Source organism: Varroa destructor, unplaced genomic scaffold (genome assembly GCF_002443255.2).
Source record: "Varroa destructor unplaced genomic scaffold, Vdes_3.0 BEIS01000001.1, whole genome shotgun sequence".
NCBI classification, from domain to species: domain Eukaryota; kingdom Metazoa; phylum Arthropoda; class Arachnida; order Mesostigmata; family Varroidae; genus Varroa; species Varroa destructor.
Window position 1 is genome coordinate 59,322,152 of NW_019211454.1, and position 27,655 is coordinate 59,349,806.

Below are 27,655 nucleotides of genomic sequence, written 5' to 3' on the forward strand. Positions count from 1 at the left end.
GTTCGATATCTAGCCTTGCCCGCTCACAGCTGTACCGGTTCCTCCACACGCGATGATGTTAGAAAAGACGGCGGCCTTGTGACACTGCAAAAATGCTCGACTCATGTCTCTGCGCTCTAAAAAAAAACCTGACCTGAATATGGTGTTGCAACAAGATGTCAGTTTTTTTCTTACTGGCTTTATAATCACCATGCTCTTTGATTTGCTCCGTTTTTTGTCATCAGATCCCCCAAGAAGTCTAGTCTGTAGAGAGAGTCGGGGAAATAAAAAAAGTATTACAGGTCATTCACTTGTGCTTCAATAGTGTGCGTGATCGTAGTTGTAACTCGTCGATTGTAGTTTTAAATTAATTTGGGGTATACGCGGGCGGTATGGATGTGTGATATGACAAATGAAAAGGAGCGGGTGTTAGGGATAAATCAGCTGTTCATTGTTAGCTGCGCTGGATTGCAAATTTAGTTTATGCCAGTTCATGACGCGTGTGACCACCACCTCTCGCTTGGCAAAACAAACCCTCTCGTAAGCCAACACAACTGCTGTATACGACACCCTCACTTATCAACCCTCTTTGCTGACTCTTACGGACGCTGCTGTGTTATCGAGTAGGTCCCGAAGCGGTAAGTCGAGTCTTTATTAAGTCTCAATACTTATTTGTTATCATGTGTATCAGGCTGGTTGATATCAGATTCATTATGCGGCTGCTTTTGAGCGCGATACATGATAACGTGTTGCTCCGCTCGCCGCCGACATCATTGTTTAACAATTTCATGCTTAAATCATCTTGTCTTGCGATTGGCGTTTCGACTCATTCAAATGCCTTTTTATCAACTCCGCTAGACTGGCCCCCAGCTGAACCGCGCTAGCTGTCTGTGTGCATGGTCTGTGCGCGCCCTCTATCGGCTCGGGGAGATCACGTGATGTATTTGGTGGTGGCGAGGGCGACGCGCTGTCACAGCGTCTCTGTTCACACAGGAACTTGTCTTGACATCAGTGAAACAGTCACTTTGATCGGGAAGAGCGACTGATTAGCTCTTGTTCAGCTAGGAAGCCAGGTAGCTGCTGTAGCTCCCCGCGGTTCCTCCGTCTTTGTTTGCTTGTTTGTAAGTCAAAGCTAGTCGAATTTGAGGTTCCTGAGCAAAAGCGAACGTCACACAGCGTTCAATCAGGAAAAATGATTGCCCAGTCCAGGCTTATACTACGTCTCTTCAAGAATGTGGGACAACAGATTCGCGATCAGCATGACAACGCCTCCCGAGTCACGACTTTCCATTACCTTCGTAATTTGCCCCAGCCGAGCGACAAGTGTATCGCTACATATGTGTGGATCGACGGGACGGGTGAGAATATGCGAAACAAAGCTCGCACACTGAATTTCATTCCTACCCGTGTCGACCAACTGCCCGAGTGGAATTACGATGGTTCGTCGACATACCAGGCGCGCGGTAGCAACTCGGATACGTTCATGCGTCCCGTGGCGATGTACGATGATCCCACTCTTCCCGGAGGTAAGAACAAGCTCGTGCTGTGTGATACGTACCTACCCGATGGCAAGCCGACTCCCACGAATCACCGTAATTCTTGCGCAGAGTCTATGAACAAGATCAGGGATCAGGATCCGTGGTTTGGCGTGGAGCAAGAGTACACTTTCTTGGATCTTTATGGTCGCCCGTATGGCTGGCCAAAAGGCGGCTACCCCGCCCCCCAGGGCCCATACTACTGTGGTGTGGGCTGCGGCAAGGTAACGGCTCGTGACGTTGTCAACGTTCACTATCGCGCGTGCCTGCATGCAGGTATTAACATTTCTGGCACAAACGCTGAAGTGATGCTTTCGCAATGGGAGTATCAGGTTATGTCAAAAGGAGTGTCGGCTTCCGATGAACTTTGGATGTCGCGCTTCCTGCTACAGCGTATCGCTGAGGACTACGGTGTCTGTGTGACGTTCGACCCGAAGCCGATGCCAGGTGATTGGAACGGCGCTGGAGCTCATGTTAATTTTTCAGTAAGCTCAATGCGGAAAGAAGGGGGAATGAAAGTTATTAAGGAGGCGATTGAAAAGTTGTCGAAACGCCACAACACGCACATCACGAACTACGATGCTAAACATGGCAAGGACAATGAAAGGCGACTGACTGGGGCCCATGAGACGTCTTCCGTTCACGAATTTTCGTGGGGCATCGCCGATCGTGGCTGTTCAATTCGTATTCCGCGCGCGTGCGCTGAAGCAAACAAGGGCTATTTTGAGGACCGCCGGCCTGCATCAAATATGGACCCATATGTGGTCACTGATCTTCTGGTTAGAACCTGTGTCCTCAACGAGACCGATTAAAATGTAACTATGTAAGCGAAAAGACGATGTGAAAGTTAAGATATAGCTGGCGTCTAGCTGACACCCTTGAAGGGACGACGTTCTGACTGTGTCATATCTACTTCAGTAGAGAAATACTGATTTCTTTTTTCTAAACACAGCATTCTGCCAATATAATTGTTTGCAACTATATTGCCGATCATTAAGGGAAAAATACAACTAGTATATAGAATTATCCTAATAGGTTGTTCACTCAGATCAGCTTTGACGAAACTTCCCACTGTTTATTATTATTATTATTGGCTGAATGGATATGACTGTGGAACCTCACGTCTTTCTGAAACGAGTGTCTTATAAGTGTTGCCTCTACGGTGTCTTAACAAACGGTAGTAGATCATAGCATAGAACGGAAACTAGACTTAACTAGTACTTAGATTTTCACTGTTGTACTTACCATATATATATAAACATATATATATATATATATTACGGTGCATAATCCATCATATAGACTCGTGTAGGTTCAACATTTTACCATAACATACATCGAGAGCAATGAAACATTGATGAATTACATCGTAAAATGACAAAGTCTAACCGAGAGGTTAGGTGGATAATCTGAGAGGGTGGATTGGAGAAGCCACTAATGCGTACGAAATAACATACGAATGCGTAACTTTTACGTGCTTTCCGGTAATGTATATATAACAATAATGCATATAAAAACTTAGGCTAATCGTTCCTTTTGTAGGTTTATCATGACACTTCGGAAAGAACAACTAAATGGTAGCTAGAGAGCGTTCTTATGTTGCGTATTATTATTACAAAAAGATGTCAACAAAAAAAGAAAATAAAAGAATTAGAAGAAGAACCAGCTACCATAAAAACGACAATAAAAGCCACAAGTTCATCACGAAAACGACAAACTATGTTAATATATATTTATATTATAATGTTTTTCAAATTGACTGTGATGATCACACTGATTGCCGTATAAATTTTTAGCTCCCTAGACTAAAGTAGTGTTAGGTTCTTCTATCAGGATATAAAATTACTGCAACCACAACAATGAAAACGCATAGAGGAAAAGGATTAAGGTGAGAGCGAAAGAGGAAAAGCTATATAGATTATGGTGAAGCTGATGAAAAAGAAAAGCATATATACATGCATGAGTCAAAGAAAGGTCGTACCGATAAACTCGATATCATTGTAAATAAACCAATCGAAGAGAAGCTTGCTCTCGTCATGTAAAGCTGGCGGGGAGTCTTAAATTTTTGCTTCAGGCTAACCCCGTTATTTCCAAAAAAAAATTTAGTTATATTTCGTAACTCTTTCGTATTCAGAGAAAGAGTTATTTGCGAAACCATGGTTTGGTGCAAAGCTCTTACGGTATTTTCCGTTACGATGAATACTGAAGCAACGATACGTAAGAAGTGCGTAGAGAATATATTCGTAAGCGTAACTCGATTATATGGGTCGTGGCTTTGTAACAAAGTTGAATATTAAACGGCACTGATAAATTCAGCTCTGATTATGTGCAATCCAGCATTGCTAATATTTAATAAGCAGCGCCAAATATCAGCAGTAGGTGGGCTGTTGTGCTCTAAGATTGAAAATGGGAATAGAAGAACCGATATGCACGTTCTCTGGCATACGAAGAGTGCGAATTTAGGAGACGCAAGTAGAATCAATGTCTCGGAGAAAAAAAGTGGCAAAAGAATGAACTTTTTGCGATAATTTTTGGTGGCTTTTCAGGTACAGATGATGACCAATTTTTATTTTCTGGAGTTTTTTTTTTGTTGAGCTGCCTATTATGGGGTCTTATTCGAGATCTTTGTTTCTGGTAAATTTGTGATTTCAGTTTGTCTTAATAATTTCTCGAAGTTCGATCTTAAATTCCATGTTTGGCCGCAGCGATTTAATAGTATGAGCCTAGTTGATTCTAACAGCATCTTTTAGGTCAATCTTTCACTTAAAATTCAGTGTTTTGTGTATAGCAATGTTTATTTATGGGAACGTGTTCCCAAATGTCTCTTCAGCCTACTGAAGAATGGCCCAACGCCTAGTATCGGACGTAAAACTCGAAATATATATTTGGCTTGTCTTACTGGTATAGCATTAGACAGCATAGCAGCAGCAGCAGCAGCAGCAGCAGCAGCAGCGGCGTTCCGCGAAGAATCAGAAATTAAACTCAAGTACTAAATTGCAGATTGCCGTTTTGCAAATACTAGGGCAATTCAAGTCAGAGTACCCTGTATAATTGCTTGACAGATACCCTCAATGTCTTTCAGTTAATACAGTTAATTAAGAATTGTGATTCTAGATTGCAGCCGAAGTAGTATACATTTTACATCATTCATTTCGAAATAACATTTATTTGTTGTGATACATGTACCGTTATACTGCCCGAAATCGAAGAAGTTCTGAAATCATTTATAGCTTTATAAAACATTGCATGGTGCCTATTACAGAGCATATTTTTCTTACCCTTAATAGATCAAGTCGCGCCAGCGCATTTGGTTTTCGTTCCCTTATAAGCCATCGTATTTACGGCCTTGGGCGACGGAGAGATGCATGCAGTGAATGCTCTTCTTATTATTGCAAGTAGTCGAATATTAATGTGCATAGGTAATATAGGTAGTTAATGGTTTGTTTGCTCATTAAAACCGAGCTGTTTTCAACTAATGTTCTAGTTAAAGTGAGTAAATAGGTATTTTACCCACTTTAGTACCAACTCGGTTCTTGTTTGCTAATCGGAAGCAACATTCGAACTTGAATGTCCGTAACGTTTATCGTAGAAGTGAACTTCTTTTTGAACTGGCCATTATTAAACGTACGTTTATTATAGTTATTAGCTAATGAGAACAGTTGCCAATACATAAGCGGCATCACATTATGATTTATTTATTTGAAGAAAGATTATCAAGTGCCTATGTCAGGAAGGCCTTTTCATTGCGTTGCCTTTATTTAAGTTGACTCATACTTAATCAATAGCAGTTGGACATTTTTTTCTGTGAGCACAAAGGTCCAACTCAAAAAAAATCTAAATCGTTATTATGGTGCCCAAATCCAGTACATACTTCGTGTAAGTATGAGTAGCAGGTACTACTAGTATCTTGACATATCTAGTTACATCAAAAGATCTGTATTCGCATGTATACCAAGACATATTAATACGCTATGTTAGCATAAGATATTAGTCTGAGTATGTGGCTTTCGGGTTTTACGTGGGTGGGCAACATCATGTGGGTTGCAGTGTTGATAGCCATGTTTAAGCACTATAGCAGGATCATAGGGCGCAGGGCAGATCCCTCCCATATCGCATATGCGCCTAAATAATTGAGTGAAAAAGCTTGAATTATCATTTTCTGAACCGTAGGTTACAAAAAAACTATGTTGGGGGAAAGACTTGGACGATATCGCCCCTTTTGTTGTGCTGCCTTTATCTAGTCTAGACTAGCTCGTACCGTATCGAAAACAAATTACAGCTCTATATGTAACAGCTTGAATGATGGCCAAGGCTGTTTCTGCGTATCGTGCTGACGGTTAGCTTGATTGCGTTATACGTCTCTATGTGATCCGATGGAGTGAGTACGTGCAGCAGATCCGATGTGTTAACTGTACTTAGGCTGAGCCGTCTGGTCACATACAGCCGCGCACGTTACGGTTTTTTCATATGCTGATTGTCCCAATTTACGACATATTTTGAAGGGCATACGGCAAGACCATACAAACACCAATAGATCTTTCATAAACAGTAAGACAAATATTATGAAACTAATTTGCGCTCTGCGCTCAGTTCTTAGATTTTTTGCTGTCGTTTCGGTGGTTCACATAAGTAGGAATTGAATTTGAGTCCGATTTTCCACAAAGCCAGTTTCTACAAAGTCGAATTACTCGCAAAATACAGAGAAGAATATGCATCCATACGTTGCATTTTATTGTTTGTATACAGGATCTCTCTTGTGGTTGCGGTTGTTGCGAGCTAACCGTCATGGATATGTTGAAGTGCTCGCTGTTGGGTCGCGTTATCGCGTGTTGACTTGAGGTTAGGCTCGTCCGTGGGGCCTACTGTCAAATAGGAACTAGATAACGAACTTGCGATCATGGACATGGCCTAGTAATTAACACATTGAGAACCAGTCAGTTGCTGTATCAAGCAACACTGGACGACGGGAAGGATGTCTGTTATCTGTGAAACAAAAAAGAATAACTCTAAAATAACAATACTTTGCACAGGTAACATATTAAAAAAAACACACAGGTGTTTTTTCTTCTGTTCTAATTTTCACTATAGAAGATGTAATGATTATCTGTAAGAAAATGTGTGTCTAAAATGTCTGCCGAAAATAATATTTCAATATGTCTATTTAGTTGTTTCGTTGTGCTTTTGGCAAATCATTCATATAATCAGCTTTGGTAACCCGCGGCGTCTCATGAGTTATTTACTTTTGGAATTTATTTACCGCGCATTACGTAGCTGGCTGGATGTTGCAGGGTCGTACTGCGTAATCTATTCTTAACAGCTGTGATTCCGGCATGAGCTGAGGAAGCCGGTTTCGCTTTAAGAGCTGACCCTGATATTGCCTGATAACGTTCTGCACTGTCGCTGATAGACAACACTGTAATGTTGTGTGCTGGCGTTCCTGGTACAGCTGATATGTGTAAACAGCGATATGAACAAACAACCACTTGTTGATAAAGCTGGGCAGATACGCGCCACTGCAGACAGAACTACGAAATAAAAGTGGAAGAAGGTTTCTATGAATGGGATGGACGAATGGTCGGTTGTTGTGTGGTTGACTCAAGGGAAGATGTAAAACAGAAGATCTTCTTTTGGAAGAGGAAAAGACTGGTTTCTCTGAAATCACTGTTTCGTTTGCCTTACTTGCAAGTTCTCAGCTTTCATTCCCTCTATGTGTCGCTTAAATAGAACGAATAGGCTGTGTGGAAAAAAGGCTCGGCCCACTTTAATCAACGAATCTGTATCGCACGTAGCCTTAGCGGATTTACACTATAGCCAGAGGTAAAAGAATCTTTGATGGTGGTGGGTTCGTCTGTTATATACAGGGTATCCAGGCTTGGCACAAACTATAAAAAGCCAACAGTCCTACAAGTTCGGAACGAACTTAAGTGAATTGTCTTCTGAAAAAATATATTCACTTAATGATGTGCATTTTGTAATGATGAAAGAAGAAGAAGATGATAAAAAATTGCGATATAATTTTGCAGGGCTGGTTTCGTTTTTAGCCAACAATTTCGTCTTCCAAAATAACACTTCGTGGCCTTTGTTGACCTATTTTCACATCCACGCACACTTTACAATCTATAAAGAAACAAAAATTCGCGCAAAGACACTATCAAGAGCATGGAAATTTGTTTAGCCTCAGACAGGGTTGTGCTTGTTGTGGCTGTATAGGGCGCTGAACGCCTTCTAGACAAGCTGCACGTTACTTGCTTGAAACACTGCCGCAGTGTATGGGCCTTTATTAGCATGTTATAATCTAGGCTGATGGCCGTTAAAATGAGAACATGTTTCGCTCGTGGATGGTCGACGACTAAGAGACAGACAGGGTTAAAACAACTAGTTCATTTGACTATAGGAAGACTATGAAGACCGTAGCTTTTATTGCACAGCGAACGAAGCCATGATAGCTGATTACCTGAGTCAGATTAGCTGACTCTCGTACCCCAACAGCGGTAAAATGTACCCCGAGCTCGGTCTATAGTTTACTACTATAGCCAAGAATCATTGCACTGCTTCTAAAGAGATTATCGACTTTGCTTAGATACAATCGGAAACAGGTAGAATCGGACTACCAAAAAATTTATTTGGCGTCGTTCGTGGTCGAGTTCGACTCCGCATGTTACGTTATTACGTTTGTGGCCACTCATCATACAGAGCGTATAGACACATACGCACGCAGTGTTAAGACTGCCAAGATATTATAACAGCCGTGTATATATGGAGCATTAGAAATAAGTAGGGCTTTAATCAGCTGCTGTATAGATGATCGCCTAATCTACTCTAGAATCATCAATTAATATCTACGTTTTCTTATGTTAGAGATTAGACCGGTTTCAGTATGTCAAGTAAGTAGCATAGGCTGTAAGGGCAAAATTCATTAGAAAGACCTATATAGACTGGCATTTAAAACTGTATTCAGAGAGTATTGCGCTTATACGGTTATAAGAAAGTTTTGATGAAGCGGTTAAGCTATAACGGTACGGGATGCTGCTGCAAGGGTCGCATTGACATAAGGAGATGGGCATTGGTTCACACAGCGTATCTTTATCCTCTGCAGTTATGAACGATGCTGAAAGTTGAAGTTGCGTTTTCAAAGCGTGAGAACATCTCGTTTCATGCCTATCAAACTGGTACTCACAGAACTAAATTATGTAATGCTGTACTTATAGGACTATTCAATGTGCGGTTCATCTATATTTAGCATGCCAGCTCTTATCTTGTGTTTATTGAAGTAAATGCATTGCTCTTTCTACGACAGAGCGAACCTAAACATTTTATGAAACAGCAGATAGCAATTATCCATTCATTTAGCTACACAATTATACAAACAACGAATTCTATCGGTTAATGCAGTGCATCTCAACTACTCCTATGTTGTTTCGTTAGAGTCGACTTTATAGCTGTTGGGTATAACAGACATCCACCCATTTACTGATTAATTTTTGTGACATAATATTGTAAACGTTGTTAAATAAAATACCTTACTTTCTTGCTGAGAAAAGCCTTTCTTTAGGAATAAACAATGTCGTGTTTGCAATGTAGTATAATAATTATTTCGAACTATGCACAAAAGCGATCCTATTTATTAGTATGCATTAGTACATTATGTGCTATGTTCAATATGGTGTTTGATGTACAAACTGTACGTATCGAAAATGGTGTGTATGTGTTATCTATACGGCCCGTGTAGCAGTCGTCTAATCGAGTAAGGCTATTACTTGACGCCACTTAGGCTGTTAGCAGTCACTAAGATGACGCACCAATTTTTCTACTGAGTCGCTATTTCGGCCTGAATAAGCGTATCAATACGTAGCAGAATACTGATCCTATAGGATGCTGCTAACTACTAATACGTAACTAAGGCTGCTTTTAGGACAGTGACGATGTCGCTTAACCGATGGCGTTAGTTTTCGCAAAGCGATTCGTTCATCAAAAAAGCGCAATTTGTTAAAAGACACACGACTGGGTTTAGAGACAACTACTTGTCACAGTGCATTTGCTTATGATGGACACTGTAGTTAATGATCTGTTCGATAATTTTTTAACCGTTGCTCTTACTGTGGGTTCTAGGTCTGTAAGGTAGTAGATATTATCGAACCTAAGGGCTCTTTAACGAAAAGCCATTTTGATGTGTGCGTTTGTACAGATATTTGACTGCACGTCAAGCCGAATACACGTATCCTCTTGGTCGTTTCCCGTGTTTGTAAATATAGCGGTTGTTGCGGCGTTGTTAAAACTGCTCAGTGAAACGATTTTCTGACAGCTTCCATAATCAGATAGTATTTTTCTGATATCCGAAGCTATTGACGCTTGTTTTATCAAGCGACCGACTTCTTAACGAAGATCATTTAAACAGCGTACTGCAGAGGCAGCTCGCTAATTTCGAATCTGACCTCTGATTCTTAATAAATTTCTTTCATTTTTTTTAATCTAAAGTCTAAGGACGTATTTGACGTTGAAATACATTTGGAAGATTCTCGTAATGGCGAAAGGGCATCATTGAAGTAAGTTATAAAAGGCTGTCCAAGGCGTATCAGCGTAACTGTTGTCATCAAAAGCAGTCTTTTTTCAGATGCAAGGTCACACGGCTATTGATGTGTCAGCATTTTCCATACATCGAAGACGCAGAAACGGTTTATCGCGTGGACGTCGCGTGGGTGTCATTAGAAACGAATGACGTAATGCGTCCATATTGACAATTTGTGCTAACCAATTTATCCATCTGATTGGGTATTTCACATTTAATCTAGAAGCTTATTCTGTTTACTAACAACTTGTTGACAAGAAGTTGACGTCCCGTAGTAGCCTAACAACTCTGAAACATATGAAGCTCATGCACTAGTTTTTTATTCGAAATTTTGACGCTTTGAGGTTACTAGAGACACCACCATAGGTCGAAAATGACAGATGGTTATTCACGCGTAAGCCACGTGTGGCGTTCTAGCTTTTCGTTGGCGAGTTAGCGGTCTGCCGTTTCTACTATCGATATGTGCAGTGCTGATGACCGTTTTCTAGAGGCACTCACGCGGACCTGTTTGTTCCTGTACGTCAGCGCAGTTTGTAAAGACTGCTCCGCCGACGGGGGAACTCCCGCTGCATAGCGGCTTTACATAGAACAAACGACGAAAGCAAATATAGTAGAAGATCAGAGTCTCGCCAAGATGCACACAAACGTTTGCAATAACTTCTAACATTTTTCCATTTTCACTATCCGTTCATAATAATTGTGACAGTATTATTCAGTCGAATGCGTTTCTAAGCAGTTATTCCCGAATACGATCGCTGTTGCAGGGCGGACATCAGGAAAACGGATCTTCACTATAATATTATACAATATAGAAACGTTCGTCGTTATTACGGCTGGCCTATGAATCAATTCTTCAAGCTTACGGGTCTTATTCTGAATGCGATATTATGATGTTTTTGTATCATTGTCAACTGTCTACAAACGTGGCACTAAGCTACCCTCAAATGAAATACAAATATATCCTCCGTTAAAAACAGTGGCGCCATCTATAATTTCGTACCTAATTCTTAATTTGCATTTTCAGTCTGTCACATCGACATTAGGTGTTGCCATGTGTTTCATATTATTATTATTACATTCGTTTTTGCTGGTGCGACCTTTTAGAGGCTGAATGGCCTTCGCTATCATTGACGGTATTGCCGTCAACGTAATTTTGGCTGGTACACGAGCGCCACACTTGACAACATTAGAAGCAACTACATATGCTTTCACGAGGCGGAAATCTATTTGTACTGTTTTGGCGAACTTGATATTGTATGTCGAGTAGAGCATTGTGACAGGGTCGGGACAGCTATTTGCCATTGTATACATGGTGTTTCTGCTCTAAAACTATCAAAAAAAGCTAAGCGGATCATATATATATATGATCCGCTTAGCTTAGGAATAGGGTCTGCGCAGATTTAGCTGGGGTATTGAAAATTTTCACGTACATTCGATAATAATAATATTTAAAAGGTAGCGTCTCTAATAGGCGGTATCATCTCTATTACATTTTTGCTATCCTTCTTTCAAGCATTTTGTTCCCCTTGGCCGCAATAAAAAGTTCTTCGAATTCTAACTCGTCATTTTATTGGCCAAATTATCGTAGTGAACCTATGACGAAAAAGAAGTCATCAGTTGAAAGATTTTTGAAGCGAAAGTTTTCTAAAGGTTTTTTGTATTGTACACCTCAGTTAAGAATACGTGTCATGATCGTAGTTTTAAAGAAGTTTTGAGGTTTAGCACTTTTGCTAAAATAGTTGAATTGTTCTAGCAGCCTAAGTTGCCAGCTAGGTATAACACATGTGGGATGCGAACATTTTAGTAACGCTGCATAGACAAGCTTAATAGAGCTTTTCGCAAGCGTTTATTAAACTCTTATGATCTTTTAGTGCTGGTTGTCGAGGCAAGCGCGGCGGCAGGACGAAACATTTAGGATAATAGTTCAAGGAAAATTATGGCATGTTCGAGAGTAATGAATTCATGCAATGTTCCTTTGCAGCAGGGTTGTCATACGACGGATTTCCGGCACGCAAAAACAAGGTCTATGTAAGTTTAGATCTCGAAGCAGGCGGGTCACCAACACATAGAATGCCGAAAGATCTGCCAGTACGCGTTAAAACCCCTCCGTCGGTGCGGATTCGTCGTGAGTCAGCTAGCTCAAATCTGGCGACGCACCAGGTGAGACGTGAGGTGAGGCATCATTTTCTGACATTTCCATAGCTTTGCAAAAATCTCAATAATACAGCTCAGACAAAGCACGTGAACTATTGCTATAGGTGTCCAAATTCCCATGATCATATTAAATATAGAATTTCGTATGATACTACTTAGATGTTTCGACAATCTAGTAGGTGGTTGAGCGAATGCACATATAATAAATGGATAGTATCTGGACACGGTACTAGTTAGAGAATATTAAGTTATTTTTGATGACTTCTGTCTCTTGCGGAAACAATGAACAGTATGTGGTAAACTTGTATTGACTATCGTAGTAAATTCCCTTCAGTCGATCAATCGGTCATTTTATTACAGTTGCCACGATCAGCTGATGTATGAGAGTGAGCCAATGGTATCTATGTAGGACCCTTACAACAGCTTAGGCAGGCACCAGTGTAGCAAAATCTTTAGTACAAGTGTACAAATTTACGTTCGTTTGTCCAGGCAAACTCGGAACGAAGTTTGCATTCGGTCATCAAAAGTGTTATGTTTGCCTTTGGCGACGTGAGAAACCCGCAGGATAATACAGCCGACACCGTCGAAAAAATCCTCCAGGATCAGATGCATCTCGCCTACAGGTATACAGTATAGCATTTGATCCCTAAGCCGATCTGAATTGAATTCTACTGTGTTGTCTTGCATATTACGAGAATACGACTATAAATAGTAATACCTAATCTTAATGCGTCCGCCATGTTAAGTTAACGAATGCTATCACTTGTTATAATGGTTTGCAGGAAGCGGTGACACATTATGGTTACAATTGCATTTGTCCTTCACCAGATAAACATTAGACTTTTCATTAGACGGCTGACTCCCAGCACGAAAAAGAAATGTATTTGCGCCGGCTCGCAAATCTGAACTGCCATTTGTTTGTCATAGATTTTTTTCTTGGGTACGTTTAGCAATATCATAGGAGCTCTTTTCTTTTGAGGTACTATATATAGAAATAATTGAATCCGTAGTAATGAACAGACATTGTAAAATTTGAACTCTAAGGAATCGTTAGCATGATAAGTCATATTTTCAAGCCTCCATCACGAAGCAAATTCAAACCAGGACAAGAGTTTAGTACTAAATATCCTATTATAAAATGCAAGGCTGAATTAGCCTTGCATTTTCAAATACGTAAAAGTGGATCAACCCGTATTAGAATGAGCTCTTCTCTGCTTTCTTGGCTATAAAGTAGCAATATCAATAACTAATAAAAGATATATATATATATATATATATGCCATTTAGACAAGGTCGGATGACGCGCAAATGCCATTTCGATTCGTGTTGCTGCCTGCCAGATTAGCAATAGATATCGTATCCTGACAGGCGAGGATCTATTAAAAGGCAAAGATGGCACATAAGACATTTTTCCTGCACTGGTCTACTTCGATAACTTGTACCCTTCAATCGAAAGATAGCTAAGTGTTTTGCAATTCTGAGTAAATTTACTAATACATCTTATTTTTCCAGTGCGACCGTAACGCAGCTAGTCCCTTTTGCTTTTCTCGAAAGAGATGCACACATTGTAGCGGTGCCTTGGGTCTATTGTAGCCTAGACACTATATTTCAGTCATGGTTTTTACTTTCGGTGTCTCAATGTCGGATTCGTTTTTCAAGAGAATATATTGGCGCGTACCGGTCAGATAAAGGGTGAAACATTAGATTAGCTTAATTTTCCACTAAATGATCTTATTTTATGTGAGAATCAACGATTAAGTCACTGTAAAATGTTATACTTCTATCGTGTAATGCTCTTACCTATTTATAGAATTATCTGCTGTTTTTTTGAAGATCATATGGAAGAGCGGAAGTCGATCGAAATCAAATAGTATACTGGGCTAAATTATTCTTAACGGAGAATAAATTCCAATCCTGTCTGTTATCGACTTCCTGTGCATGTAGTCATGGTGCCGTGAAAGTTCCTCCTTACCGTTGCAGAGTGTGTGGGCTTCAGTGCCTCTGTCTAGTGGTCAGATACAAGTGGATAGCCGTAACTGTCTCTATTATAACACACGATAGCACATAATACAACAAAGTGGTAATTTCTATAGTGAAAAATTCCGCTTTCCACCCAGTGTCAAGCAGGGCGTTCTAACGGGCGAATTCTAATAAATACATGTAGCCAGTCGGCAGCAATATTTGACCATAACCAGTACCTATGGGGTAAGAAAAATAGAGAGACAATGTTCGACCCTTGCATTGCATTAGTTGCCTACCCTTCAATTTCTGCATCTATCTTGTTCCCAAATATTGGCTGTCCGTATCGTAGACTTCGTCTACTTTCACCGAAGCGCTGACGCGATACCCAAACGACTGACATAACCGGCCTCTGTAGCAATGAATTACTTTTTCTGCACTACATCAATGTGGGTCGTTGTTTCGGTGTCGATTGAAACAATTACTAGCCCACAGAGCATTTATCTGAATGGTATGAGAATGGAACAATGTTTTGACCTTTTCACGGTGTCTACCGACACCTGGCGGCCATCGAGTTAACTGACTATTCTGCTTACGTTGATGCAACTGCTAAAGTTAGCTTCATTTGCCTTAATGCTCCTTTTTATCCAGGTTGGCCTGGGAGAACTGCCAGCAAAGAGGAACCTCCGTCGTCGAAGTACTCGACGTTGTGTTTTTATACCGTAGGGACATTCCTCTGCTCCATCGGCTTTACAGGTGAGCGGCACAGTCATTCTAGCCACCTGCAACACTCGTATGGCAACACATTATATTCTCTCGTCAAATGGGTACATAGAAGTAACATATCGTTAATTAATCGGTAGAGAGCGCGTCCTTGTTATTGCTGTTATTATATTAACAAAATTTGCTGTTACTTCTAGGCCTAACGATACTGTAGTGTTTGTATGTCTGACCGAAGCGCATTTAGATTTCTATTTTCTGCCTTCGCTCGACACACAGATGTACGCATTAGCAATTGAGCAAATTCGTTTACACGTCGTATTGTTGTGTTGAAGCTTTTATAAATGTCTTTGCAATCTGCGGGATTTTCTAGCAAAGGAACTTCGTGTAAGTCTAACCTAACAAGTCCAGTTTTACACAGTCACTCTTTCGCACCTCCTAGTCAAAAACAGTTAAATAGAGTTTGCTCGTGACAAGGTTCAGCACTTGATCATAACACACGTACTAGTATAAAAGAAGCAACGAGGTAGGTAATAAGCATTCATTCTTTCTTGTTGTCGATAGAACGTGCTGTCTTTTTTGTCGGGTTTCTTTCCCAAAACATGATGCAGATGAAGTATAGGTAGCGTCAGTAAGGGAAAGACAGGAGGCGTCCTCTAATGCGATTCCCTTCAACCTTGAGGTCAGCGGGCCAACTCTGATCTTCCTGGGTCTCCGTTTCTCCCGTGCGCACAAGTTGAGCCACTTTTATCGAGGAGGTGTATTCGAAAATGAGAAACCGGTCGAAAAATAATTTGCCTGTTCCTGTAGAGTGTACACTTGAAGTCATTCATTTCGCATACTTGTAGCGGCCCGCTTCCGGCTACTTCGAAACAATTGCGGGCCATGAAACAGAAATGGTAGAGAAGTCTCAATGCCTCACTGGGACAGCTCATTAGTTTTTGCTGGCTTTTATTAGTTTTTAGTGGCTATCTGGTGCCTTTAATAGTATCAATGTTGTAAAAATTTGCGTTAACATTTAGTCTTTTTCTTATATGTCGTAAAGGGGGCGTATTATGAAACTACCTTTCACATCAATTTTTTGCGTTCATGGAGCTCATCGATGACTGCATATAGACATAAATATCCGTTGCGATTGTCTAATACGATTTCCCGTGCTTTTTTCCCCCACAGCTCTTAAATCAGGTACATAGACGCTGAAGTAGAGAAGCATCTTGAGATGCTTGGAATAAGTGGTTCGTTCGAACGCTGGACTCGAGTCGAAATACATTACGTGACAGCACTGAGAATATTGATGGACTTTGTTCATTCGAATTGTTTACAATAGCTGCAGATCGGTGCTTCATCCCGGCCTGCAAATTAACTGACCATTAGATATCAGTGCTTGCTTGTTATCGTTCTTGTACATGCGACTGTACGAATGATGCTTTCTAGCGGTCTGCACGCCACTACAGTCAACGATACTTTTGTTTTTAGGCTCAACCTTCGATCGATTCTTATGGCACACAATAGCCACTTTGAATATATTTGGCTCTCGAGCACTTCTTTTATACATCGGCCACATATTTGTAAGCGGGGAATATATATTGCGGTTCTGAGCAGGGTCTCATTAAGTTTAGACCGAAGTTTGGGCATCCCTACTGTATACATGAGGAATAGTAAGTCGGAAGTGGTCGCGGGAAGACCCGATTGGTTGTGGCGCAACAATTCGTCGTCCGGTGGACCTGTGGATTGGAAGCAAGTGCTGAGTACTTGCGGTTTCTCACGGTCATCCCGCGACGACACTCTGTCTCCTATACTAATTCTGTTACGAATACAATTGTAACTCATGTTTAGGTTAGTGCTTCACAGAGAGTCTTGTTTTCGGATTAATCGTTTCTGTAGCTGTGCATTTTATGCTAAATCATATGACTATCCTTACGATGAGACAAAGGCAGCTATATATATATATATATATATATATATATATATATATATATATATATATATATATATATATATATATGCCTATGTGAAACGTGTTTGTCAACTGGCGGGTGAATTAGTGAGCTGAAGCTTTCGTGCATGCTGTCTGCGTGCTCGCAATCATTCAGTCTACTCGTTATAGACGATGTTCTATTGCAGCATACCTTCCCTTCGCGTAGGTAAGTTTTTGAGAGTGATTTCGCTCATCGTGTATAAATGCAAGATTTAGCCAGACAGTAGTTCGTGTAGATCGGGTTGGGGAACGACGTGTCAACGTCTGAAACTGAGTCGTGGTTGCGTCGAACAACGTCGAAAAGAGACCGGTAGAAATTGTTGACTCTTGATACCAATCGTTGAGGGGTATTGTTTCATTGGATTCCTTTGATCTTACTCACGGCCGGGTTAGCATGTCTCAGTGCATACCCGACAACTCTAAACGATCCCAAGTAGCTAAATATAGTCACCTAACGATATTGTTTGTCGGTCCTCAATTAGTGTCGGCATATGATCTACGATGTCAGCCGTGCCTGCAGGCTAACAGGAGTTGTGTGATGATGTTACAGACGACAAGTTCGCACAAGAAGGATCTTAGATTGATTCCAGGACATGATATTCCATCTTTTACCAAACCTGACAATTGCTTTACTTCGTCACATTTATTCTATCCGGATTATGTGCGATTGCAGCCTAACTCGCTTATATAGTTCATCGGTTACCCACGTATCTATATTCGATTGTCGAGGTTCACTACTAAGCATCTTTCTAGCCAAATGTCATTTTAATCGTATACCTCAAGTAATATCAGTTGAAACTGATGTCACTGGTTGGAAAAGCTGGCAATAGTAGATGTGCTAACATTGCTTAAATCTTCTATCCGTCTGTATTACCTTATAATGTCTTTTTAGTCCTGGAAATATGTACAATTCGATTCTGCTAAAGGCACAAATGCTACCGAAATCCGTTAAAAAATTGTGCTATTTGTTCTCGAAATGCGTTATCGGAAGAAACGAGTTAAAGATATATAAAAGTTATCTTGCTCTCGTTCTGGAAATTGCCATTTGAAAGGTGCCCTTTACAGCGGTCAGTCAGTTACGAAAAAAATGAATGAAATTATTGCAAAAAATGTTGACACGAGGAGAGCCGTAACATCGTTAGGGGCCAAATATTCCCCACAAAAGTTCCAAAAAGAAGCTCGACGCTGAGGCGACGCAGAAGGATCTTGTCGATAAAATTTCGTTCCGCAAAACCCATTTCTAAAGCGGGTGATCACGGACGCTGAAAAGACATCACACGAAAATAAAGACTTTGAGGATATGTGTTTGGTTTATTGGAAAACAACCGTGCACTACGAGCTGCTGCCGTCTAGCACAACGACTGATACGGGTCCCTATTACCAACCACAATTGACAACGTTACGACAAGCTACTGAAAAAGAACTAAAAAAAAAAACCACTAAAGGAACTAGTACCAGGCGAAGATTGAAAGGATGGGAAATTTGAGTCCATAAGCTCTATAGCACGGATCTTGCACCGTTTCATTATCATCTATTGCTAGCATTAAGAGAGCTTTTTTGCAGAATTTCCTTGATGGTGTTAGTTTAGTTTTAATCGAAGGATGTAAAAGCAACTTGTTTTCTCTAATAGACCTATAGGATAGCATGGAGACTAGACAAGTAGCTGTTCATTCTACTGTGTTCGTTCAACGAAAAACCTTATTTTTCCCGCGAGTATTTTTTTTTGCCAACGTTGAACCAGCACAGTTGCATACCGCTTGTTCCTTACACGATTACCATGGTAACGTACTGAAAGGGGGCCAGCCGGGCCACGCTGCCTCCTAACTACTGCGTGTGTATATTACATAACTATAATAAACGACCTTTGGCTACGGCGGTCAAATGGGCGTACGATGCTTTGTACCCAATTCAATTTGCAGCAACAACGAAATTATCACAAAAGATTTGAAAATTCATTTTACTGCGTACTCGCACATAGAAATATCATTACCCGCTAACGTTTCTCGACAATATGGTTTCGAGGCGTCGCAGTAAAGCGGTCAGAACTGCGAAAGCAGTAATGCAGCAAGACTTTTTGTTACTGTAACAAATGGCAACTGTCACCAAATGAGTGGCAAGTATTACCAATCTGCGCCTCGCAATTTTTTTTTGGCCTTTTCCTTGCACTCGTTCCCTAATTCTTACGAATATATCTTACTGTGCCTCCCTTCCTCAACATGTCGTCCACTCATTTCGCTAGTAAGGTACATATAAATCGCCAGTTATAATTAGCCTCGTCTGGTTGATTATACTTTATCTTCACTAATGTTTCGACAACTTGTAAATGGCCATTTTTCTGCTAGCGGTTCTATGTGATTTATGTCTATGAATGTACTGTCCGCATCTTTTCCAACCAATCATAAGGGGCCGATTGTCTCCCAGCTTTCGCCAGCGCATCCCGTTTCTCGTGCGACGTTTCCAATAAGGCTTCTTTGTTATACTGGATTCTGTCATCTCGACACTGCTACTCCTGCCTTTGCCCAAAGGGCGGTTTACGACCGTTTGCTTATCGACGCCTCAGAAGCTAGCGCGAATACTTAGTATCCCATACCGGTCACCGTCTTTGACAGGTAAACTTACGGCATCTTTGTTGCGGCTGTTAACTCATTGTTTTGGTCGTAAAATTGAGACGATGCCGATGACCCAGCTTGATACAATCTTAATACTTACAGCGAGGATGAATAGCGAAGAGGTGTGAATGATGAGTGCCTATGCTATCTGTAATTGCCCAAAGAGCTTTCACGCTTGTTTTTCTAATCTGTAACTTAAGCTTTAAATGTGTTTTTGTGTAGATTTTGCTTCATTCGTTATTAGTCTGCTTGTAATCAGTTCATCGCCATCGACGATTTGGGTCGACATAAATGATAATAAGGGTATAGTGGGCCATGAAAATGGGTAGTTTGCGCGGTTTGTTTTTAAGGTTTGCAGAATGACTTAAAAAAAAAAAAAGCATTACCTGGCATGTATTTTTATTTTACTTTAGAAATTTATATAGAAATAATTTAGTCGTCATAATCCATTGCCAAAAACTGTTCATTGCGCGGAGGTGCGCGGACCATCATAGCGGGGTGTCATGATCTAAAGTCACTGCTTCCTTACTCCATCGATGATTTTATTATTTGATATCCACAATACATATTAAAGTTCCTTTGAGGCGTGTCTCCTATAGCTAAGGTTCAACCTTTGTCCATCATATCATTTAAAGATGAAGTTTGATATTCATTGCACTCTGTGAGTCATGTTCGCCACGATGATATAGCATATTTACATGCATTCGATATAATGTAGGTTGAGTAAAAATTTAGTCTTCTAGGTGTCACCTGAACGCCTAGAATGATCCATCTAATACATAAAAAGATCGGTGACTGTAGATATTTTCCCGGCAAGCGATGATTTAAAGCTGTCGCTGCTTTTTTGATGGAAACTATTTATAGTTTATTATGGAATTTATTTTTGAGCTATAAAACTAGAATTATTTTATCTAGTTACTTTGGTTCCATTCATTTGTAAAACTATAAAAAAGCTGGGTTAACAATGATAATGCTCCCTGAGCAGCAGGTTGTAGGTGCTGCTCTTCTGACGCTGGTTTTACGATTGAGGAACATTAACGATGTTGAGAAAGCTGTCCTCAGAATAAAAACGTTGCTATATCATTTCGGACTTGCAGAAATCATAAGCATGTTTGTTCTTTTTACAAAAAAAAAAAACCGCTGTTCCGACAGAGTATTTGGCAGGGACCGCACGTGTCTGAGGTATTGAGTGAACTGTTTTCCGTTTATAGCATACAAAGCATATGCATCACTGAACTTGCATTCAAACCCTCTAAAGGTTTAGCTCTGTCGGAGGTTATTTTTCCAATTACTGGTACCTAACAATTTAGCTGCTACTCTTGAAGCCTCGTTCGTCCTTAACAATCTAGTACACACACCCTCAGTCGTCGTTATCGTTAGTCTGGAGCTCCCTTTCTTGCGAAAAACTTAATGATAGTATTCGAAAGAACTTATCAAACATCCGAATACGGCGTGACCTGGTGCAAGTAACAATGGTAACGCTCCTTTTACGAGGCAGTGATCGCGTTGTGAAGTGTCTTGTGCTATCTGTCATGCCCTTTAGCATGGTTAAATTAAGAATTTGAACGTTGTGATTGCTTTAGCTTTAGACTCAATGGTACTTTCGGAATGCCCGCAATGTTGACTATATTCGATTACCATCTTACTCTATCCTATTGAACTATGATTCTCTACTGTTCCCGACGTGATACACGCCTGTCTACCGTATAAACACTTACGAATAAACGTCAATTTCGGCCACGACAAATCATTCCATCGGGGCTCACACAAATCAAGAGTATGAGCAGTAGTCATCACATTTTCTACTTCTGTCATTCTTCCACTGTCAGAACAACACATACGGAAGACGTAGGACGTGGGATGAAAAGGCTATCATTGTGATAGAAGTGTCTTCACGTCAAGGTTTCGCCGTTACTAAATCCTACAAAAAAAAAAACACCACTAGGTCTAAGTAATTCGAAGGTAGGTCTCCATCTTGGGCCATAAGTTAGCGTTCTCAGCTGTCGGTCTCATGTTCAATTAGTACTGGACAGGTAGTGCTTCGACATGCTCTGGATATGGATTTACAGAAATAGGCGATTTTTTACTTGGGGAACGGGTCGCTGTTTTACGTTTGCTTAATAGAAGATGTTCATCAAATAATTCAAACATGAATTAACCATCAAGCTGATCTTTTGTTTATTATAGCTTTGGGATGGAAATAAGAAAAATGCACTAGACGCGAGTAGTAGTTAGCAAAAAAAAAAAAAAAACTTCACTATAGAATGGAAGCAATCATTGTTACAATTAGTCACTGGTAATTAATTATTGAACTTCTAATTCAAGCGTATAGCAAACCTGAATTTGTTGTGCCGACAATAAGAACTATCAAGTTAAGATATCAGTCTTTGAATTAGCAGCGTGGCACAGAGAAGTTAGTTCTTGGACCCATTTTCTTAACAACGAATTCTACTCTATCCGGCGCATATTAGGCACAATCATAAGTATTTTGCTTATTTACTTAAGTACTTTTGATTTGCAAACGATAACCAATCAGTGACTTATACAAATGCGTATTTTTATACCTTGCGCTTACATACGGTGGTCTACCATAACATAGATTTTTGAACTGTAAACAAGTAGGACGATCGTTACCTCTTCGTGCTCACCTCACCGTATAATCGTGTACAACAAACCTTTTGAAGTTGGGTCGACTCAACAGGCATGAAGAATTCTAAGACAGACAATTCGGCCGCAAACAATTCTTTGAGAACACATTGAGAATAGCAGTTGGTTGACCCTTGATTGACCATTAATTTACCCTTATGCCGGTTATTTACTCTGGCACAATTTAGGCAGGCTTTCTGTAAACAAATAAGACTAAACTCTCCCAATCTGGGATGTATATATTACTTCAGTACTGTAGTTACATCCGCAGTTCTTACATGTACAACTGTAGAACGCAGTTTCAAGTGATTCTGTATATATATATATATATATATATATATATATATATATATATTAGCTAGCCAGAGAACTTAACCTTGCAGCTTGGTCAGTCTTTTGGCTCCCACAGTTCGTCCTCTTCTCGTTGCCAGAAATCGTGGTCACGACGCGCGAGTACACGTGACGGTGCCTTTAGCTGTGAAGACATTAGTCGTTGAATTTTGTCAGCGCTTGGTCTTTCTCCAAACACTGCAGCTCTGCAGCTCTTCAGCTATCCGCAACCGCAGGATAATTTGGAAAGCATATAGACGACCTTCTTCAGTGACGCGTTTACCTTTCTGGCAAGCTTTGGTGGAATGCCGTTTCTCCTTTATTGGATACCAAACTCAGCTAAACAATGCCCATATCTTCTGGATCATGAGCAAGCAGGTCGTGTCGCTGTTCCTTTTCACTATGGTCAATGGTATCACATACAGTAATGCCTTCTGGCAGAGCCCCCTAGCGGTTGCGCGCCGTCACCCAACGCTGCTCGTGCTTTAGCAGTTCAGTACGTATTCGGTGTCTGCCATTCTAACCACGTTCAAGCTGGCGGCTGTCTATTCTTTGCAATATTCGCCAAAGAAATATATATTTCCGTATCAGGCGTTTTTATGAGGTTGATGTTGCCCATAATGAGTTACACACGCAAACTTTTAATGATTTCGGAATTGCGGCTGGCCTTATCTTCCGTTGCCTTAAGTCTTCGGTGCGCCATATGCCGCGTTAAGTCGAAGGTCACGAAGGTTAGGCAGGAAGTTTAGGATCTCTATGCATGTAGTTAAACTATAACAGTATATGATTCAGACTTGCAGTTGAGTTTTTCTTTAAAAAGCAACACACCCGTCTAACGCATTTTCAAATCTCCTTAAAATCATAAAAAGATTCATCGACATTTTCTGTTTTGAAGGAGCCTTTGCTTTCTTCCACGATTTCCAGATTTTTTCTACGTTTTGTGCATTTCAGTGAAAGGGGACTTCTAATTCCTTTGGGAGATGAGCCAATACCGTGTTTTTTTGAGGAACAGTGTTTGAAAAAAAAATACAACCATTGGCAAAACCGGCACGTGGCCGCTCTTACAGCAAAGTTAAACGACCAGCATTCACCCTTAATACGGATTCAATCAACGGTACTGATCTAAATTTGGCACCAAGATTGAGCTACTACACTCGTTTACAGTGCCACAAGCTAAGACTATTTTATGTAGATGCGACAAAGAATGCTTCGACGTTTCCTGCGAGATCTTAAAATTAATAAGATCAAACGTCAGCCTGAAAAACGTGATACACATACCTAGTCTTTTTCAGATGGCCAGGACAACTCACAATCCATTTTCGTTTTATATCCGAGGACACTAAAATATTCTTTGTTTAGAGATGAAGCGAATTAATGCATTGACGACCAGTAGCTTTATGCAACAGGACATATATATGTATAAAGCTTTACGAAAGTTTTGCTTATTTTAGACGGCTATCTACCCGTAGCCAGGTCCGTCAACTACAGCAACAACTTGGTGCAAAAATGGGAGCATCTGATGGGGAGAAAACCCTCCAGGAGCTTCGATATAGCTTCAGACTTATCGATGATCCCCGACTTAATGAGGTTCTTGAAGAGTCGTACATTGACGCGATATCACAGGTAAGGGGTCAGGGTATATTTTTTACGTGTGAATGCAAGTTTATGACAAACAAACAGCAGCATTTCGATTGTTAAGGCTTCTTTACTAAATAGTGTTTTCATGTATATATGAACGGTGGTGTTCGGCCACGCGTCAAACAACGTACCAAATAGGCATGACCTTATAATGGTAGACATTAAGTGTACATACATAAGCGGTACGTGCAAATGTTTACTTGCACGATGTCCCCATAAGCATTTTCCGGGCATAATTAATGTCGAATTTCTCCTATCGTAAGCAATGATCGTACGGTCATGTCGACACGAATGTGTGCCTAGTAGTGGTGGGAAAAATCGAATTGAACTACTTCCGTGAGTCCGATCAGCTTGCGAGTTTAAATTTTACTGTAGACTTTAGGGAATCGAAAGTCTTGTTTTTTTTTTTACTAATTTTTTACTAATCAGAGCATCCTGTCTGAGCACTTCGCACCTTTCTTGAGATGCGACCCCAGTCATACAACCGTAGCTTTAAAGGAATGTATTCTAGGTTTTAAAGGTATGTATGTATGTATGTAAATTTTGTAACGCTCCTGTGGTTTAGTTTCTCCATGGTAATTCTCGTACCAGTGAAGATGACTTCTACCTAGATATAATCTGGAATTTGTACGATGCAATGAAGTATCCTATTTATCGCATTATAACGAAGTATGAGTTATCGGCAAAATATTTAGTAGTATAGTTGAAATTAGTAGTAGATAGTAAATTTACATGTCCACATTTTTGACAGCCACTGGATATTGATCAAACACTCAGATTTTGTGTTTGTAGCTACAAAGAAGTTAGTGTTGCTTTGCATACCCTTGTTTTTGCTTATTGTTTACAAACGTATATTTAGACGATAATACGAACATACGTTTTTGAAAATCTGACTAAAATTTTTCGATGATGCAACCTTTGCAGTGCACATATACTTCGTCTTTAAACACCTTTAAGGCATACGATAATAACCAAAGCCGGCAGCAAAGGCATTGTTTAGATGTAGCTTTGTAATAAATAGTTTGACTTAACTCCAAAATACTGCATTTGAAACTTGTGAAATAAAAAAAAGCATGAGTCTTAAGCCAAGCCATACCTTATTCGTTTTCTGATATTTTCAAGTGTTTTCGGAAAATAATTTTTCAATTAAAAAATGATATTTTATGCTAAAACAGCAGTGTCTACATTATGGGCCGATAACTCTGCTGGCATTTTCCTCTTCTAGCTATTGTTGTAGGATAAATGGATAAATATTTTAATGTATGGTTCTGGTGCACCCAATGTGTACTGAGCATTTTCAAAGCAGAAGGTATTTAAATAAGCCAAATTAAGCTGGCACCTCTTTCTTTATACGACGATCATTTCTCAATAATTCGGCACCATCTATTGTGACTGGGTTATTTCTTTTTACGTAGTTCGTATTTGATCGATCTAAACATATTTCTTTGATGATTTGCAGGAACGGTTATGGCGAATGGATGTCCGCACTCGCGGTATGGATCGCCAGGAGTATCTGGAGTTTCACGCGGCTCGAGGGGTCTCATTCGGGACGTCGGGACCTGCGCGACGTGCCTTCCTCGAGTGGCTCTCCCAGAATGTTTTGTGGCAGTTAAGTCCCTCAGCCGGTGACGTTCTTGCATTCATTGCCTATGAGATCGTCGCCAAGCTAACTGAAAGCGCTGTAGCCATCCGAGATACCGCAAAAGCAATTAATGAGGTTGGTACAGAAATGAATAGGAATTGTTAAGATAGCTGTGGATTGGATAAAAAAAAATAAAGAGTAAAAAAAGTGTCACCGAATCAGTCAAAAAAGGCCGTGATTTTCCAGCATACGATTTATTTCTTAGGAATCAATTAGAGAAGTAAAGTAACTTAACTTTCCAAATTGAGGTAAAACAGCAATCTGATTTTATGGCATTCAATGGTAGTACGTATATACATATATTATAGGAGAAGATTTCGGGAATGAAGCTTTAGGGAAACCAAATCCCGTGTTTTTATCTATTGGTACCCATATCGGTAACTGCCTGCCGAGTTTTGCTCTGAATACGTTGCAAAGTTAGATCCATTCAAGTTCGAACGTTAACTTGGTGAAGGTTGTTCAACATCTCGAGCTTTTTGGTCGGGAGGCATGTTTTCCGATAGGATCGATGAGTTCATTATTTGTTTTTGTTGAAAGGTGTTAACGGTTTAAATACTGTTTTCAATACTTTTAATAATAATTGATGAGCGTAATATTAAGTAAAAATAACTGGAAAAAAATTAAGTGTACGACAACTGGTGAAAGCAAAGGGACAATTTATTGAAATAGCTAATAGAATTTAAAATGTGCATTCGTTTTTGTTTTAGGAGGAACTGCAAGAAGTGGGACGAGGTCGCCGGTATAATCCTGACTTCGTCTCTAACAACCCTCTGTTTAGGGGAAAATTCCGAGAAGATCCTGTACCTTCGGGTCAACTGGTGGACGGTCCAGCCATCCAGCCTAAAGACATTTACGAGGCTCTTCGAAGACTGCAGGCGTTTCGTGAACCGCCGCTCTTCGCTCATAACAAAGAAATGGCTGACTGTTTATGGCTTATATGAAGATGTTCTTAATGAACGACACCCGCTAAATACCTGAGATGGTCAAATTATTCATTCATTAACCGCTAATGTTCTACTGGCTACATGAACTATACCTAATATTATCTTGAAACGAATTGTGTATATTTAAGGGCTGAAGCGTGATTTTTTCTGAAGATGAACCTGTCATGCGCAGTTATGATGTAGCAGTGTCGAGAGTTCAAATCGGTTAACGCAGCAATGTATCACCGTATTTTTTATCTTACATGAAAACCTCTTTAAACCAATATACGGACGAACGTTCTTTGAGTTTTCTGAGTTCTTCGGAATACAGAGAAGGGATTGTGAAAAACAGTCTTGCTGCGGCCAGGTGACGGCGGCAGAAATATCAACGCAAGAAATTTGTGATCCCGAACTAGATTAGCTCCGATTGAAATTAATTGATGTCACAGCGAACTAGTTCCTAGGAAATGACATTGTCCTGTACAACCTATTCTTAACGCTATCCACACCGATGGACAACGTACATAATCCTGGCAGGACCCAATTTTAGTCTTTGTCCCAGCGAATACAAAGGATTTGCGTCACGATCACATACCAGTTAAATGTCCCTTCGATTCTACGCACGCATTGTAAGTCTTGGATTCTGTAAATGTCGATTGTAAGCAGGGTAAACAAGCCATAATCCCGTAGAGAATCAGCCATCAAAGTCGTGTTGAGGATTTGATTATTTCTACCGGGCACGCTCGTACCAGGTGCCGTGCTGGAGAACACTAACTTACTTTGTATGATCACCTGATGTGTGTTTTTAAGCATGATAACACGCAGGCGAGCGAGAATACCTCAGCTGCGCTTACGGCTGACGCGTCGACTGAGGTTCCACGAACGACAAAACTAATATCGCGATGACACTGTGCAGATATGATCTCCAAATAAAGACGTCCCTCGCAGCCGTTTGACGGTATAATGGAGCAGGAGA

At 40.4% G+C, this 27,655-nt stretch overlaps 1 protein-coding gene across 8 annotated transcripts; it reads left to right on the forward strand.

Moving 5' to 3' along the window:
• Window positions 1-19: 19 nt before the first annotated feature.
• Window positions 20-27,655, forward strand: LOC111255409 (glutamine synthetase 2, cytoplasmic-like). Of its 8 annotated transcripts, none has more exons than XM_022817369.2 (7): window positions 33-617; window positions 12,062-12,240; window positions 12,724-12,857; window positions 14,845-14,949; window positions 23,928-24,099; window positions 25,574-25,831; window positions 26,464-27,655. In XM_022817369.2, the coding sequence occupies exons 2-7, from the start codon at window positions 12,151-12,153 to the stop codon at window positions 26,695-26,697; spliced, it is 993 nt and encodes a 330-aa protein (XP_022673104.1). In that variant the 5' UTR covers window positions 33-617; window positions 12,062-12,150; the 3' UTR covers window positions 26,698-27,655. The 8 variants fall into 8 exon arrangements, with proteins under 8 accessions (XP_086834106.1, XP_022673105.1, XP_022673104.1 ...); XM_022817366.2 differs by having other exon boundaries at window positions 35-617; window positions 12,062-12,252; XM_022817367.2 differs by having other exon boundaries at window positions 35-617; window positions 12,065-12,252.

Coding starts and splice junctions, on each gene's coding strand:
- LOC111255409 (XM_086977977.1), top strand. CDS start 1,172: ATGATTGCCCAGTCCAGGCTTATACTACGTCTCTTCAAGAATGTGGGA.